This window comes from Eptesicus fuscus, chromosome 11 (assembly GCF_027574615.1).
Source record: "Eptesicus fuscus isolate TK198812 chromosome 11, DD_ASM_mEF_20220401, whole genome shotgun sequence".
NCBI lineage: Eukaryota > Metazoa > Chordata > Mammalia > Chiroptera > Vespertilionidae > Eptesicus > Eptesicus fuscus.
In genome coordinates, this window is record NC_072483.1 from 69,818,862 (window position 1) to 69,837,326 (window position 18,465).

General features: G+C 40.2%; 1 protein-coding gene across 2 annotated transcripts in view; it reads left to right on the forward strand.

Annotated features, from left to right (window-relative positions):
• PAX3 (paired box 3) overlaps nt 1–7,261 on the forward strand; it is a 90,607-nt gene extending 83,346 nt beyond the window's left edge. The window contains exons 8-10 of one of the 2 annotated variants that reach the window (XM_008145109.3): nt 6,230–6,476; nt 6,968–6,998; nt 7,150–7,261. In XM_008145109.3, coding sequence (XP_008143331.1) covers nt 6,230–6,476; nt 6,968–6,998; nt 7,150–7,216 — 345 coding nt within the window. In that variant the 3' untranslated portion in view covers nt 7,217–7,261. Of the gene's footprint in view, nt 1–6,229; nt 6,477–6,967; nt 7,003–7,149 lie in introns of those variants that run through there. The other variant, XM_008145111.3, reaches the window with a different exon arrangement.
• Nucleotides 7,262–18,465: the final 11,204 nt, after the last annotated feature.

Consider the following 18,465-nt stretch of genomic DNA (forward strand, 5'->3'; position numbering starts at 1 on the left):
CATGTGAGAATTTTATTACGGCCCATGGTGGGTCTAACATAGTCAAATACCAAATGTATTAACTGGCATACTTTCTCATTTAGGTAGAATAAGCTTTTTTTTTAATGGGCTTTGTCTTATTGATAATAGGTGGACATAATATGATTGTTCATTATTAGCTAGAGGTAAACTGTATTCATATATATATATATGTTGCAAATCTTTTCTATGCTAATTCTTTGCCTATATTTATATTTCAGGCATCAGTCCCTAAAGAATATTGCTACCAATTTGACAGCTTAGCTCTAGTGAGAAATAGGTATTCTAAAGAACTGATAAAGTAGAAGTGATTCACTAATTGGCCACAGGACTGGAGATTAAAGCATATGTGTTACTTAGAGTTTAATTGAGACAGTACTTACTGAGCTCTTCACAAACAAAACTTGCAAATATATGCAACATCTGAACCACACTTGTCTGGTACACACACTTTTTCATCATGCATTAAACATAGCTACTTGTAAAATGTGAGCTAATGATTAAAATTTTAAAATAAGGGTGTATTTAGCTGGACATTTGACAGGCCCTAGGTTTCTCTCTGGTTAGGTAAAGGTCAGCCATGCCCTTCCCATCACTCTGGTCTGGGTGAGAAGGTCACCATACCTACCTTCAGAGAAACTTCTGCCTTCAGGCAACTTCCCTCTCCTAGCTTTCAAACCGACAGGGTCCAAAATCTAATTATTTAGATGCTAATCAAATGCAGGATAATTCCTAAGGCATTTGAATCTGAAGACAACGTTTTCTGGAAAAACTCTGCTGTTCAAATGTAAGCTTTTCAGCCTCGAAGATGCAGTCGCTGAGATTTAACCATTAGATGACTTCGGTAGCACCCGTGTTGACAAAAATCATTTGGATAAACATTTGACTATATATCTTTTTTGGTTCTATAAATAAATCACATCCAAATTAAAAATATATATAGCCAGTAAATTTGGAGGGATGAGTAGAAGGTTAAAAAAACCCACCCTTTTCTAACATACAAAGCTGTAATTCACAACTGTCTTCTAAAACGCAAATAAATGTATGCTATTAAATATTAACTCAGAAGAACATCTGGTGACTGAAGAACAAAAATAAATAAAGACACGAACCAGGATTTTTACTAACAAAAATAGAAGTGTCTGGATGTACACCATAGTTTGCTAAAGCATTTTAGATTTCTGATAAGCCCTGAGCATTTTCAACAGAAGGTAAAACCATAATGCTTATGCCAAGACAAATATTTTTCAAAGACACATTGTTTAAATGTAGACCTTAATTTGGCCCATAGTTTTTATCTTTTATATTTAATCTTAACAATAGGAAAATTCATTCAAGAGATATATGGCATGAAGCAATTCTAAAGAGTTAGCTTTTCCTGAACCGTACAATCTTCCAATCAAGATATAAACAACCTATTTGGAATTCTGAAATTTGAGAATGAGTTTAAGGAGATCTTCAGAAACTGTCTCTAATAATGTGAATGATTTCATTTTTAATTTTTAAATGGCTTATGATTCGAAGGCTTTGGATTTGTTTGTAAAGGTTATCCATAAAACAATTTAGAAACGGTATCTAGGAAATGTTTTTGTAGGTAACAATTTAAAAATATCTTTAATAGTTTTTTTTTAGATGCCTCCCCTAAGAGTTGTAGTCAACTGAAAGTAAAAACTAAGTTCTCCTCACCCGGCTGGTGTTGCTCAGTGGTTTAGTGTCCACATATGAACCAGGAGGTCAAAGTTCAATTCCCAGTCAGGGCACATGCCTGGATTGTAGGCTGGATCTCCAGTAGGGGGTGTGCAGGAGGCAGCCGATCAATGATTCTCTCTCATCATTGATGTTTCTTTTCCGCTCCCCTTCTCCCTTTCTCTCTGAAATCAATAAAAATATGTTTAAAAATAAAGACTAAGAAAAACTAATTTTTTTCTCTCCACATTCCTTTCCCAAAGGACAGAACTGAGATTTTTCATTAAAGGACAATGCTTTTCCTGGTCCTTGTACTTCCTGGATTTACCTGGCATTTAATAATGTGGTCAGTGTTCTGTAGACAGAATTGAGTAGCCCTGAGTTTCTTTTCCTTTGAAATAGTATGTAAAAACCAGGCAATTTTGTTTCCTGCACCCAAGATAAAAAAAAAAAAAAAAAAATCAGGCAAAAAATGCCATCCCTTATAGTAGAAATAACTTATTAATGGTTTATGGGGAAAAGAACACACTTTGCAACAAATTAAGATTTTATTTTATGTTTTTGAATTACAATTGCCATAGGAAAATGATATATAAAAGAAATCCTGACAATATTCTAAAAGAGAAAAAAAAATTATGACTGGAAGACATTCCAAAATCATATTGGGGGAATTCCAAGAAGTTCATTTACCAACTTCTTTGTGCAGCAAATAGAAATTTTCATAGCTTCCCTTGAACCACATGAAATACAAAATAGCTTTTAAAGCAATGTACATAAAAGTGAAATGGGACCCTTCCACAGAGATTTGAGGTTTTAAATTATGTTAGGGGAAAGCAATATATTTTGTGTTTATGTATTCACTATTTTTTTCCAACAGAGATTTCATTTTTAGTTTTTAAATGGCAAGCTATTAAAAGATGTATATTTCTCAAGTCTTATCAATGTGAAATATTGAAGTGAATTGCATTAGTTATAATTATTTATGACTTTTAATTTCAGACCAACTGTAGGAAAATATTAGTGTATCTTTCCCCATTCTCATACAGTTTGTGAGAAACAAATCACAATTACAATATGTGATATTTACAGTGAGATAAGAGTTGGTGGGGAATGTCTATCTCTCTGGTTCTATCAGGGAAGTCAAAGGGACCAAAGACAGTTGATCTCTGGTCCTCTTAATTTCTGCACATTAGCCACTGCAAGGATTGGGCTGCTGAGCTCAGAGCTATTGCTAAAGCAGGGCTGTCACTAGCTCCCCAAGTGTGACAAGTGGCAGTACTGCTAGGAAGAGCCAACAAGCTGCTCTTCTCTTTCCTTCACCAGGCAGCCATCCTTTCCGATTGGGTCATGCTCCCGGATGTCTTAAAGACACAGTGACCTAGAATCTTTGAGGAACTATCTTTTTATTGCCCTAGAATATGACCCTGAAAGATATCTCCCTCCTTCAATAGGTATGTTTCAAGGTCTTAGATGTAAATCCTATACACCATTTTCTTTTTAAATTTAGCAAGTGCAAAAAGTTGCTCCATGAACATCATAAGCTGGTTTTTGCTTACAGGAAGGACTCATTTCTTCTCTTAGAATCTTCATGTCCACCGCCCCCCTCCCCGCCCCCAATGGTCAAAGTTATTGCTGCTTTCGAAGTTATGCAAACAAGAAATGTATAGCAGAGGATTAAAAATAGTTTTTCACAAAAATGTACATATAGCTCATGGGAGAGTGTGCATGTTTTGAATAAAAGTCTGCTCTTACTCTCCAACTATAACTGTACATAGGGTATTCCATTTCTTCCTTAAAGTGACATACCATAAACTGAGTTTCAAGTATATATCTTCATGAAGGATGCATTAATTTAAAACATGCTCCCTTTTTATCTAGTACTACTGGATAATTTTCTTTATGGATTGATAGTTAAAAAATTGTGTTTTTCTCCTAGGGTTTTTTTTTTTTTTTTACTTAGCACAGCTTATTTACAGTAAGATATTTGTACTCTGTGTCATTATGCCCCTTTCATGAAAAAAAAATCACATTATTTTGTATTTTTAATCCTTCCGATCTATTCTTGCCCATTAGGCCAGTACACAAAGAGGTACCTCTGATTTAAAAAGAATTCATTTGGCATCAAACAATCTCTATTTTAAAGACTCTTTTATTCTAATAGACATACATAAATTTTGGCTTGAACTAAGATGTTAAATAAATTAGTATTATCAATTGAAGTCTATGAATTTCCAGGTATGCACTGTAAAATCGTCTATATATGTTCAAAGAAAGGCAAAAAAGGGGGGAAAAAAACCCATACCATGTAGTTCGAAGAACACTCGGGAAATAACTTCAATGCATTCTAGGTTACGTTCAACTTTTAGAAATGAAGTAAACTCACTATAAACTGTAGGGTAGGTCCCTAAGGGAGCCCAGGCTCTAGTGGCTTTCCATTCTCCGGGAGCTGTGAATCCTATGGATTCTTACTTTATTCTGTGATTTTCACTTCCCCCCAAATCACCAATAAAACAAAACTATGCTCTGTTGCATATGATGGTTTTTTAGAATATACATAATTTTTAGAGCTTGTTAAAAAGATATTTCACTACGTAGCTCAAGAAAATCTAGGGATGGCTTTAAAAAGTTGGATATTATGACAAAGAAGTGGAGATGGGTAATCCACAGAAGATGGTTTCTCTCTCTTTTTCTCTCCCCCTCTTTCTCTCTCTTCCTCCCTCCCTCCCTCATCTCTTGGGGCTAATGGAAGGCGGATCATTTTAAAGCTTTATTTCAAGAAGATTTTGTTTAGCTGTGAGGATTATGCACGCCCTTCCCAAAGGGTATTGTGGCCTCATTGTTTTTTGGAATGTAATTTCTGGGATGCTAGACTAGTCTCTCCCGCCTGCCTTGCTGGAACCCCTAGATCCCAGCTCCTGTGGCCTGAATTTCCTTGGAGGCCTGCACAAGGCCTGGAGTCAGGCATCGGGTTTCATCACTGCCCCTCCTCCTGCTCTTCTGGGTACACTTTAAGCTTCATGTCCTTCAAACCTCGTAAAACACACCAGAACTGTTATGGCAATACCGGGCCATTGTGGGCCCCTGCATTTACATACGATGTAAGCAGGTGATATTTTGTAAGCACAGGAGGCTCTACACCCAGCAGTTGATTTTTTTTCCACAATTGCTTTTTGAGCCCTGCCACTGACTTGTATGAACTTGAGAAAAATCACTTCCTCTCTCGTGTGACAGGTTTCCAGCTGCAAAATTAATTATCCACTTACTTCTGAAACAAGGTGTTGTAAGGGTCAAGGAGCTTGCGTTTGTGAAACTTGTCACCGTGCTAATCTGAAAGTTGTTCTGTTATCACAGTTTGTTTTTTTTAAAGTTCTCTTGCTCTTTAGGGTTATTTACAAAACTGAGTGGACTTTTTATAACATGCTTGCATTTCAGGCTTTTCATTGAACACTTATTTATAGGGAAATGTTAGTCTAGAGAAGAAGTGGAAGACTAAGCAAAGGGAAGCAGTTACTTAGAGAATCATTTACCCTCCCTTCCTCCCTCCCTCCCTCCCTCCCTTCCTCCTTCTCTTCCTTTAATCCCTCCCTACTAGGTGCTAAGCACTCTGTTAGGTGAGGCTACTTCCCTCAAATCCCTCACAGTTCAATGTAGGTGAAGTGAGGATTACAGGGTGGGCGGGGTGAGAAAAGTACAAGGAAGCCTCAGGGATGGAGCAATTACTTCTAATTACTGAAGGACGCCCAAGGTAGGGAGCAGCTTTCTTTTTAAAAAAATATATTTTTTATTTATTTCAGAGGGAAAGAGAGATGGAAACATCAATGATGAGAGAGAATCATTGATTGGCTGCCTCCTGAACACCCCCCACTGGGGACTGAGCCAGCAACCCAGGCATATGCCCTTGACTAGAATCGAACCTGGGACCCTTCAGTCCACAGGCCAAGGCTCTATCCACGGAGCCAAACCAGCTAGTGTGGGAGCAACTTTCTTGAGAGGGAACACTTTGAAAAAAGCCACAGAGATCTCGAAACACAGGATAAGAATTTGATTTGAATTCATTTAACTTTTTAAAAATATATATAAGCAAATGGCTTATATTTAAAATCACAGGTGAAACAGATGTAATATATGGTTAGACATTATTCTATGTGAACAGATGTAATCTCCCCCTAGCTCTGTCCCTGTGTCCCTCCTTCCTTTCTCCTTCTTTGAAATCCAGGTCTGATTTTATCACTAGGGGCATGGTGTAATCTCTCTCTTTTCCCCCTTCTTCCCTTTCCTTCTTTTTCTTTTCCCTTCCTCCCCCTATACCCTCCCGTTTCCTTTTTCTGAAAGGGCAGTCAGATGTTATCCTTGGGCATGATGTAATACCTCTGCTACTTTGAATTCAGGTCACCATCTTCAGGATAGCTCTTTAACAGGAGATTTCCAAAGAAACCCAAATGGGACTTTTCCAGTTATTCTGTCAGCTGTAGGCTATGGTCCTCCTCTCAGTCTCACGCCTTCCTAATCCACCTGTTTATTTTAGGTAATGGGACTCCTGACCAACCACGGTGGGGTACCCCATCAGCCCCAGACCGATTATGCTCTCTCTCCTCTCACTGGGGGCCTGGAACCTACCACCACGGTGTCGGCCAGCTGCAGTCAGAGACTAGACCATATGAAGAGCTTGGACAGTCTGCCAACATCTCAGTCCTATTGTCCACCCACCTACAGCACCACGGGCTACAGTATGGACCCTGTCACAGGCTACCAATATGGGCAGTATGGACAAAGTAAGCCTTGGACTTTCTAGGGGGTATTTACGCCTGGAAGGGTAAAAAATTCCAACTCTTCCTCAAGGAAGGGGAGGTGGCCGCCTGACTCAGCCTTGCATCCCAGGATCAACTGGGGCTAAGCCGGCTGAGGTTCCAGCAAGGACTCGCTTGTATAATTATTTTCTTAACAGATGTCAACAACATCTTGCGGTTATTAATTGCTGCGATGTGAAACCTGATTGCCACTAGGTAAAACACAAGGGTTGGCCAAAATGAACTAACCCTTGGCATTAGAAACACATGTTCTTAATGAGGTCAGCTCAAGGATCATGTGGAGTATAATCCCAAAGACACAGAGTTGTGTCAAACTTGTCTCAGGAATAAAAATATTAGTCTCCATCCTTTGATACCACGGTATTAAATATGACAGTGTCAGCCTGTAGCTGATTTTGCCCCTTGCCGTGAATTGTCCCAGCATGACCTAAAGAGTTGTGTGTGTTTCCTTACAGGTGCCTTTCATTATCTCAAGCCAGATATCGCATAAGTGGACTGTCCACTTGGAGTAAAACTGGCCCTGTTTCCAGTCTCCACAGCCGAGACATGAAGAATCTCAGAAAAAAAAATATCACCCTCTCGGGGGGCAGTCTTGACAGGAGACAGAGGAGAATGATTGATTTTCTTTCTCCAGTAGTTGGTTTCAAATTCTTTTGAACATGCTGAACAAAAGCCGTGGAGAAAAGGAAGACCCAGATCAGTAAAGACAAATGCAACATTTTAAGGCAATGATTTAACATGGCTACATATCAAATATCCCAACATTTAGTGCTGATCATCAAGGAGCTAAAACATTCCATTTGTGTGTGTGTGCACATGTATGTGTGTGTGTGCATGTGTGCACGTGTGTGTGTGTGTGTGTGTGTGTGTATGAGAGAGAGAGAGAGAGAGAGAGAGAGATCTATCTGGATTGGTTCAGGCAAGCAGAATGTTCTAAAATATAGTCAGAGAATTCTCTAAAGTATAACCTTGATGTCCAATGCTGACACTTCTACAACTTTTAAGCTGCTCACTTAATGAAGCAGGCACGGAGGAATCCTTGACTTTTACACACTGGAAATTGATATACAAATAAATGCCACCGTTTTTAGGAAGATAGACTAGCTATAAAGGACCTCCCAAATAAATTATTTGTTCTCTTATCCTCACTTGTACTTCAGTTGTTACTAAATGTCCCAGAAGGACACGTCTTGCTAATAGGACCTGGGATAAGAGGAGGAAAAGCCGGTTTTCTTTCCCAGCGTGGGAGAGGTGTGTGTGGTTTTCGCAATTCAGTTTCACGTGGAAGCCTACCTGGGCGGGGAGGGGGAGGAGAAGCGAGTGCATTCCCACAGCTGCTTATCAGTGTGCAATACTGTGTACCTCACGGACGCCTTGGCAATGCCAGGGTCATAGATACAGAATCAGAACTATATTTTTGCAGGTGCTTTATTTTCGCAGCCCGTGATTCCCTGTGGTCAAATGCAAAGATGTTCGCCGCTTGCTGGACAACCGACACCGGCTCGCTCCTTTTGACTAGAGACCGTACTGGAGAATAATGCTTTTAAAATGACGACGTTTACATTCTTCTCTTTTCTAGGAAAGGCAGGGCAAGAGCAGAAATGTCCACGTGGCTCTCCTGTACTTTAAAATTATACAACAATATCCAATATGAAAAGATTCTAGAAACTGAGGTTTACATATGTTATTGTGGTGACATTGTAGAATGTCAATAAATTTGTTTTTGGACATGTTAAGACAAACAGGCAGGGGGAAGGCAGTGTTATTTATTTCTTTCTATGCTTGGAATCACGAATGAGGTAGGCACAAATACATTCCCTTTAGCGTTAAGAACTATGACATAGTGAGTTAGTGAGACTAGACATAGTCCCGAGTTTAGTTCATACATTGGTCTTAGTGGGTGATGGATGAAGAGAAGGTCTATCTTTGTGTTGCAGCCTCAACCAACAACAATGTGTTGTAAAAATGTCTTTCATGTAAAAAGTGCAGTAAATATTTACTATTTATAATGAATAAACAGTTATGAAAACTTGCCCAAAACTGCCTTTTTTTTTTTTTTTGGTGGGAACTGGTGAATGTAATATTAATAAAAACTTGGAAATGGGGAGCCAACAAAACATATACTTCACTCCTAACAGCGCCTTTTAGATTAGATAAAGTCACACAGCCCACAATAGTATTTTCTTGAAGAAGCTTGGTTGGACACACTTTTGCGGATTGAAGTTTGTATTTTCATAGATGTGGAACCAAGTCCAGCTTCCTCTCTCCTCCACTCTCTCAGAGCTCTCCCAGCCCATTACTGGGAAGCATGCTTCCCCCCAGAGCACCTCACTTCATCTTCATCTCCCATGGTCATCTCCACTGAAATTTTGATCGAAAGCTGTCATATTTTATTTTGTTTTAGAAGCTTTCTTCTTCATGAAAAACATTACTGCCTATTTCATTCATTTTCCCTTTCTTCTTCTCCCCTTTCCTGCCTCCCTCTCTCTTTCCCTCCCTCCAACACTTATTTAAAAATATTTTCATTGATTTCAGAGAGGAAGGGAAAGGGAGAGATAGAAACATCAATGATGAGAGACTCATTGATTGGCTGCCTCTTGCACGCCCCACACTGGGGATCTAGCCCACAACCCGGGCGTATGCCCTACTGGGAATTAAACCATGACCTCCTGGTTCATAGGTCAACGCTCAACCACAGAGTCACACTGGTGGCTGGGCCCTCCAACACTTATTTACTTTATGAGAGTCTAAATGTGCCATCATGATTCTTGGCACTGGTGTTATAGCTGTGCTCATAACCTAGTGGTTAAGGCAGAGGAGTAAATACATAGTTGTAATGAATTAGGAGGACTGTTTTCATCAGATGAATAGTCATGAGGTTCTTGCTTGTAGTAACTTACTTATTTCCCCCATCCTCTTATATGTAACAGGTGTTGACATTAGCATTCCTCTTATATAGATGAGGAACCTGAGGCACATGGAGCTTATGTGAGATCATCCAGGGGCAGAGCTGGGATTTGAGTGCAGGCAGTGTGATTCCAGAGCCCCTCTGCTTAAACTCACTCTCTTCTGCTTCCCCAAGTCCAGACTGTGTGGGAGAAGCTTAGAGTCAGAAAGATCTCAAGGAGCACTCTTCAATTTGATAGCAACTAGCTATGTATGACTATTTAAATTTAAAGTTATTAAAAGTAAATGAAACGAAAGGTGATTCCTTAGTTGCACTAGCCACATCCTAAGCGTGCAATAGCCAAAAGCTACCACATTGGGGAGGAGAGAGATAAAACATTCCCATCATCACAGAAAGGTCAGCACTGACCTAAAGCACGTGAGTTCATCTTTTAAAAACCCCAAGGACCTGAAGTGTAGTAGGTAAAAATTCCAAATTCCTTAAATGCCTTAGGTCTTTTCAGCTCACACACTCATTCTTTCAGCCAACTACATTGCCCTTTTCCTGACAATTATTTCTTCTAAAACTATTATAAAAAGAGGAAAGGAAGGTAATCCAACTTACTTTTGTTACCTTGTTTAATCCTCACAAAATCCTGTAAGGCAGGCATATTTAGCCCCAATTTACAGATGAGTGCACTGAGGTCTACAATTGTTCATCAGTCTGGCCAGGGTCACACATAGCGACAAAGCAGAAGCAGGCTTTGCCTTCTACTTGGGCTAGTGGCAGAACGTGGTTTTCTTTTTGCCTTTCCAAATGCTGCCTGCAATATCACCTCGTTATATCAACCTATCCTCATGCCCAACTCAAGCTGAAACCAGGCATTAAAAAAACTCACTCCCAATACAGGAGGGAAACCTACCAGGATGTGGGATTACACAACAGCAACTGGATGTTACATATCACTTTCTCAGAACGTGCCATGTGTGGCTCATATCTCTTTTTGATATACTTCTTTATGCCCTTTTATGTCTGCATGCCTCTGAGATCTGTTGCTTTGCTCATATTTCTCCTGTTGAACAGTCTTTGTAGATTATTTGTTCCCTAATATATTTTTTTGGTATTGAATCCATTTCCAAAGGAATGCGGCTTTGACTTCCCCATCCTAACCCTGGCCAGGGTCCTTACTTTCATCCTCCTTAAGGACTTTGACCCTTGGCAGTCAATTGGGCTTCAATCTGAATGTGTCTGGAGAGGATCCCCTTTATCCATTTAGTTATGCAATTTAATTTGTAAAGTTAAACGTAAAAACTGAAAATCAAATGGCTGCATTAATGTCAGCTGCTGAGTCATTCCTTGGCAGCAGTTTTCCTAGGAATAGATATCAGACTTCACATCTGTGATGGAAACAAACATATTGTTTTGGGCTTTTAATCAACCCAATTTGGAAATGTATTTTCACATACATTTGGATATCTGGGGAACATCCTGTGTTAGAAGTGATTTTCATTAGTGCTGGCATATAGAACCAATGTAATGGACAAAGTCACTGACTCATGGTTGTGAGTTTAGAAAGAGTCTTAAATGAGGGAGGAAATGGATTAATTAATACTCTTTGTATGGACATGCCATGGAAGAAACACTCCTCAAACTGGAATCAGAACCAACATCTCTATAGGAACAAAATCTATTTGGGGGATGAAGACTTGGGCCTCAACCATTCTGAGTAAATGATGTTTGGTGCTTAATCATTTATGAATAAGGAGAGCTTGTATCACACGTTGAAGAATGGAATAAGTGACAAGTGGCAGTATTTGTGCAAAGAGATTCACAAAGACAGTCTTGGTCCTAGACATGCACTCATGGATCTGGAATTAGTTTTAGATGATCTATGAGAGAAAAGGAAGAAATAGAGCTACACTCAGGCTTCTTGCCAAATGCTGGTGACATAAGCCAGTTCTGTCTTTTTAATAGATCTACTCTTGGGTATTGCTGACCCATGATGGGTACTCAGTACTGCCTGTTCAATAAAAGAATAAAGAAGTGAATGAAGAGTGACTCTCTTATACCCTCTGTCCCTGCATGATCTTCTGAAGAAGAAGCTCAACCTCAAGTGTATGTGAATTGGGGTGAACAAGGGAGATATTGCAATAATCTCTGGGGTAGAGGGGACTATCCATTGGCTCATGAACCAGAGGTTAACAGATGGTCTTGATATTGAATTGGTGCAAAGCCTTAGGAAAGAAGAGGGAGACAGGGGGTCTAACAAGTCATTTAAAAGCCATATTTCTGTATTTCTGATGGATGCAGCTGGCACAAGATCTTGATTTTTGGATTCACCACTGGGAGGATCAGAATAAAAAAGGGAAATAGCTAATTAGTATGGTTTTCAACTCTGGCTGTCTAGCAATCTGAGGAGTTATTGATAACAACAACAATAACAAACAGACTAATTTTTTGGTGCACTCAGACTGCTGGACTCAGAATCCATAGAGATGGATGCAGGGAGGGTTGACAGAGAACTCAGAAGTCTTTTTTTAAAAAAATTTTTTCTGTAGTGTATAGAAATACAGTTTATTTCTTTATTTTTTAAAATATTTTTATTGACTTTAGAGAGGAAGGGAGAGGGAAAGTTAGATAGAAACATCAATGATGAGAGAGAATCATTGATCGACTGCTTCCTGCACAGCCCCTGCTGGGGATTGAGCCCGCAACCTGAGCATGTGCCTTTGACTGGAATTGAACCCTGGACCTTTTGGTCCGCAGGCCGATGCTCTGTCCACTTAGCCAAAACAGCTAGGGCAGCGAGAAGTCTTTGGCTGCATTGAAGCCTTGACTGCACTTGACCAGAAAACTGACTGATGAGTTTTCTGGGACCTGAAGGAGTGTTTAGGGTCACTTACCAAGCAGAGCTGAGAAACGGAAGTCACTTTGTAATATGGAGACACTTTAGCCTCATTTCCCCCCAAACTTCACCACCAGCTCTTAACCCAGAGCAAGAGAGGTAAAAAGGAGCAGTGATGCTGTGACAGGGTGAGTTGAGGAATTTCTGTTTGGTTGGCGTGTGCCAGGATAGTGTTGTATTCGCAGTAGGAGGTCTACAAAGCCCCACCACACAAACATCAGCAGGGCTGGGGTCTTTCCCCAAGAAGTGTGTTGACATCTTGTTCCTCAGGCTCTTGTAATCCTGTGGCATTCAGGAGAGTTTTAATCACGTAACTGCAAAAAAAAAAAAAAATAATAACTGCCCTTTGATCCTGCTCATCTGGCTCACCCCCCTCCATGAAGCCAAGCATTTATACAGCTCCTGAGCCTTGAAAATAAGCCCCACACATCCACTGCTTGCAGAGTGATGGAGTTAGGCAGTGGTTTTATTTCCTAATTAATGTATTCAATACCTTTCTAACTCCTATTGTGTGCTGGGCAGTGGGGCTATCCTGATGAGTAAGACAGTTCTTGATGTCAAAAGACTACAGCCCTGAGGGAGCTAGATCAGTGAATGAAAGGTTGGAACACAAAGTAACATGTAAGGAATATTTAGTGTGGGATCCCAAGGAGAGAGGACACTTTTCAGAGAAAGTGACCCTGGAGCTGAATCTCTAGGGATAAGAAGGAAGTTCCTGGGCAGATGCAGTGGCAAAGGGCATATCGGCTCCATTTTTATATGATACCAGCTGTGGCGTTGCCAGTCAAAAGAAGCCAGGGGATCAGACAGGAGCTGGACCTCCCAGATTCTCCAGTAAGACAAGCCCACAGCCAGAGCCTTGTGGGGCTCTCCAGTTTATAGGGTTCAGAGGATCTGAGATTTGGAAAAATGGGACAATTCTTTATTCCTTAAAAATGGATTGAGAGACTTTCAACCTCAGGGGCCCAATAAGAAACTCATGGAAGAAGGAACATGTGTCTGCCATGATTGTCCCCTTTCTAAGCTGTGCCCCCAAAAGCTTGGTGGGGGTGTAAGTTAACTCTCAGTAGCCCAGTTGCATTTTCATCAGTGGAGAGCTCTAGACGTGCAGTTCCCTTTGTTACAGGTTGACTGGGATGATCCATTCTTACTCATTATCCAAAAGTTTGTGACTGGATGCTTTTTGGAGATGGGCCCCAGGATCTCTTTGCTTAGCCTTGATAGGCAAAAATGGGAAGAACTGCCTTTCTTCTTTTTCTAAGCTCCAAGTTTAAATTATTTTTGGCGGCAAACTGTACCCCTTCCCCAAATACTCTAGTTGTCTCTTAGGTTATGTAAAGGGAACACAAATATCCTACCCTGGAATGGAGAGTAAAGAACATATGTTCAGATGTTGAGAAATTGAGCAACTTTGCAGACGGATGGATGTCAAAGGCCATCTTTGTAGGTGGGGTTTTAAGCTTACATATTATATTTACTTGTAGGAAACCAATTCCTTCTTTCTGGGCTTGGAAGAGTAGAGACTGACTAAGGAAGTAAACTGTTCCCAGAAGCACAGGAGGAGAACCCGGCGGGAACATCTGGGTGTGGGCCTCAGGCAATCATGGGTTGTATCAGTCAGGGTCAACAGGAAACAGATGACACTCTTGAATTTGGAAATGTAGAGAAGGGTTTTTAATAAAGAGACTATTTATAAAGTTGGAGGGATGTAGGGGAATTGCAAGGGATTATGCAAGGGAGAGAGAAGGAGGGCTGCTATGAGCTGGGTGGGAGAGCTTCCTGAAACCTGGCGAGAGAGTCCTGTAGAGCAGTTGGCCTGTGATGAAGATGTTCAGAGGCAGCTGCAAGGGGAGTGAGGGAGGGAAAGCTCTCCCAGCTCCTGATGGGACTCCCCATGGCTGAACCCAGTTAGAAGCCAGAGGACACAGGAGCCAAACATGTGGGTCTGTACAGCAGTCCCTTATAGAGAGAGCATAATGGAGAATGGTGGAGAGGGTCTCAGAGGGCTCACAGATTATACCAAGGTTTAACTTTTCTGTTTCACAGTTTCTTTCTGTTATTCCTGACTTCAGAAAAAGTTAGGCCTCAGCTACTGTCCTAAGCAATGAAGGAAGGATCTAGGCCCAAGTTGGGGAGCAGTGGTGGAATACCAGCAGGTGCTGCCCAAGGAAGACCGACGTGGGGAGGCTAAGAGGTGTCATGTACAGCAGCCATCCAAAGTCAGATGGTTGACTGTAGTCATTTACCCAGCATTCCCACAGCTGTTTGGATGAGAGGAATCTGGTCAAAGGTTGGACTTCTTGGGGTTAAGAAGTGTGGGTATTTGTACTTTAAGAAAGTGAGAATGTTCTTTTATAGTTATAGGATGTTTTTTAAATAGTTCCAGGAGATCTGGAACATCAGATTTGCCCATATGAACAGTCTCATAACTATTTTCAACTTGTGTATCTCCTCCATAGTTTAAATTTCTGGAAGATGAGGACAGTCTCTTGGGCATTTCTATGTTTCCAACTTTATTTTATTCATTGTCAACTTGCTTGACATGTTTATTGAATGGACTCAAATGGTTGCTTACCATTTACCCTTGGTTATTATGCACCACACAGATAATTCTTTATACCTTAAATATAATAGATACACTTGTTTTCAGACCTACTTGTTAGGAATGCTGAAAGAAAAGTGAGATAATATTTTTGAATTGGTGAAAAAATTTTAAAATGTTGAATAAAAATACATAAATATCTGTTTTTTTCAATGTCACCTTTAAAATGCTCATCACAGTGATGCAATACAAGTTTAGATTTTGGGGTCCCCTTTTGCACTGGTCAGCCTTTCTATGTCTCAAGCATTGTCTCAATATTTGGGAGAAGACATCTTAACTACAAGAACTTTGGTAGCTTGTAAATTATTATCTAGCAGCTAAATGGATTTTACACCTTTTGAATATTCATTTAAGGAAAAGTATTGTTTTGGCAACCTGAGGATATTACGCCTTATGGCTGCAACGATGAATTGGAACTAGTTGCTTCTTCTAATGACAAGCAGATAAACTGTGTTTCTGACAGCTGGTAACGGGAAGATTTTTAAGCACCAAAAAAAAAAAAAAAAAAAAAAAAAAAAAGAATTGGCCGAGTTCCTACACATACACAACATTGTATAAAACCCCATTGTCTAAGTGACTAATATCACACACAGGAAATCAGCACTTGAGTGTAAATGTCTTCCAGTCTTTGGAAATACAGTGTATATTATCCAGTCGCTCAGTCTGTGGCGTGAAATATGAAAATAGATCAGGAAAGACACATCCCACTTGACCTTTGCAGAATAATTTAATAAAGTTAGTTTGATACAAAAATATAAAAGAGTAACTGCTGATAAAAGCGGAATTGTGGCTTCCTTCTTTCAGATCCTCCTTTTTTTGGAAACACTTCACAAGCCTTATTAACTCTTTAATGTTGTTGTAATTGGTGGCATTTGTCCCTGAGGCCATGTTACCAGCCCTGGAGTTGGGTTCCATCAGAGCAGATTCCGCACCGCCTAGGTTTTCATCTCCTTTCAGCATGGGTCTTGATATCTTTGTCTGTATAATTAGGCAAATATGTTTTCAATTGTTTTTATGTGTGTACGCATTTCACCCCTTTTACTGCTATCTTGATTGATGTTTTGTGGGATACATTTTCAACTGGTGGCCTCCCCACTTAGAGAGGTGCCAACATTTGCTTCTGTCTCCACTTAGGATTCTATCGGTTCCATCTGCAGGTGTAACTGAATATGGTCCCTCACTCAGTGAAAGCAGGACCTCCTGGGTTTCCTACTCTAGTACTCCACACTTTACCCACTGTGATCTATTTATTTTATGGTGTTATTCTGATGTAAAAATGAAACATAGGCATACTCAAGAATATTTGGAGACTGTGAAGAAGTTTAAAGAAACTTCTCTGTGGTTTTAGAACTATCATTGTAATTGCAACCATCAGTTGAAGTGATTTCTTCCCAGAGGCCTCTCTGACCTCCCAAACTTGCCACCCAGTCCCTCCCATGACATCATGAGACTTTTATTTTCACCAGAGCACACATCATTACCTGATCTCTTCTTGCTCATTTATTTGTGTTAATTGCAAGAGTGGGGACCTTGTCTGTCTTATTTAATGGTATTTCCCTTGTGCCTATAATTGCCAGGGACATATTTGTTCCTCAATAAATATTTACTCAAGAAGTGAATGAATCAACTTATTATTTTAAATCACATTTTCCCCCTTAACATTTTATTTATTTATTTATTTATTAAAATATATTTTATTGATTTTTTACAGAGAGGAAGAGAGAGGGATAGAGAGTTAGAAACATCGATGAGAGAGAAGCATCGATCAGCTGCCTCTTGCACACCCCCTATTGGGGATGTGCCCGCAACCAAGGTACATGCCCTTGACCGGAATCGAACCTGGGACCCTTGAGTCCACAGGCCGACGCTCTATCCACTGAGCCAAACCGGTTTTGGCACCCCCTTAACATTTTAAAATACTAACAAGTTTGAATGTAATTGTTAGGTTTATGTTTCTTTGTACTTTGGGATTTCTTTTCTGTGCTGTATCAGTCAGGATAGGCTGGGCAATGCTGCCATAATAAGCAATCTCAACTCTTAGTGGCTTAAGACAATGAAGGTGTATTTCTTGCTCTCTCTACATGTGCAGTGTAGGTTTGGCAGGAGAACTCTGCTCACCACGGTCACTTGGGGACTCTGATTAATGGATGTTTTATCTCTGCACATGCTTTCAGTTGAGATAGAAGGGTAAGTTGGGCAGTAGCTTTTAACACTCAGACATGATTCATTTTATATGTGTTCACATTTTATTGACCAAAGCAAGCCACATGACCTAATCTCAAAAAGGTTGGGAGAAATGCATTCCCATTCTGTGCCAAGGAAGGGATCTGGAACGACTCTATGTCTATATAGCACTCACTATGACCACATTGTTTAATAGCACACTTGGTAAACCTTTCATGGTAATTTAATTTCTTACCATAGACCCCCCAGTCCTCTGTAGGGACAGCTACTATTAAAAGGACTCTAGTATATTGTGCTCAAAATACGTAGACACATGTGGTGGGTATATCCATATATGTACATATATAGAGATAGATATATGTGTGTATCCCTTCTTTGGTATTCAAATAAGAATATTCAATAAACACTATTCTGTCTTTTCTTAGCTGTTGAATTGTTTTATGTCTATATAATGTATATCGAAAACCTTTCTATATATATCATCTAGTTCTCCTGCATTAGTGGCCACTGTCAGATGTACCATAATTTACTTAACCACTCTCCTTTGGGCAGAGAAGTGGGTGTTTCCAATCTCTTCATTGACAACAATGCTAACTGTGTTTTTAGATGAAGCTGCTGTGATGTAGTGTAACAAGATCCAGAGTGGCTTGGCTTCAGAAAGATCTGGTTTACAATTCCAAATCCCACTGATTAGCTGAATGGGCAACTCATTCAACCTCATGAGTTGTGGTTTTCTTAGCTATCACATAGAGATATTAGCTCGTCCCTCACAGGGTTGTCATGAGAAATAAACAAGATAATTTCCCTTCAACCTAATGACTATTCAATAAATATTTGTTGGGTGAGTATTTCAAGAACTTGAATTTAAGGGCTTGTTCACATGGATGCTTATTACAATAGTAGGTAGCAGTTAGTAAGCATTCAAATGTATGGACACCATGGCGATTCTCTTGTTCTTTTTTGTATTTTCATGTATAAGTAGAAGATTGGATATAAATGCATAAAATGACATTATCATCCAGGTCCTTGAGCACATGCAAAAATAACCTTGAAAGGAGTGGTCATGACTGGGCCTTTCTGTCCTATTAATTTTTTTGTATCCCATCCTATATAATAAAAGGGTAATATGCAAATTAACCGTCACTCCATCACAAAGATGGCAACACTGATAGCCACAAGATGGCAGCGCCCAGTCCCCTCAGCCTTGCCAGAGTCCGCAGTCCTGGGGGGCTGCCACTGAGAGCAGGCAGCGTGAGAGGCCTGGTGGAATGCTTGCTTCGTTGCCACGGCGATGGAGGGCCTCTGGGCAGTGGGTGCGGAGTGGCTGGGGTGGGACGCTTGCTTTGTTACTGTGGAGGGCCTCTGGGGGACTGGG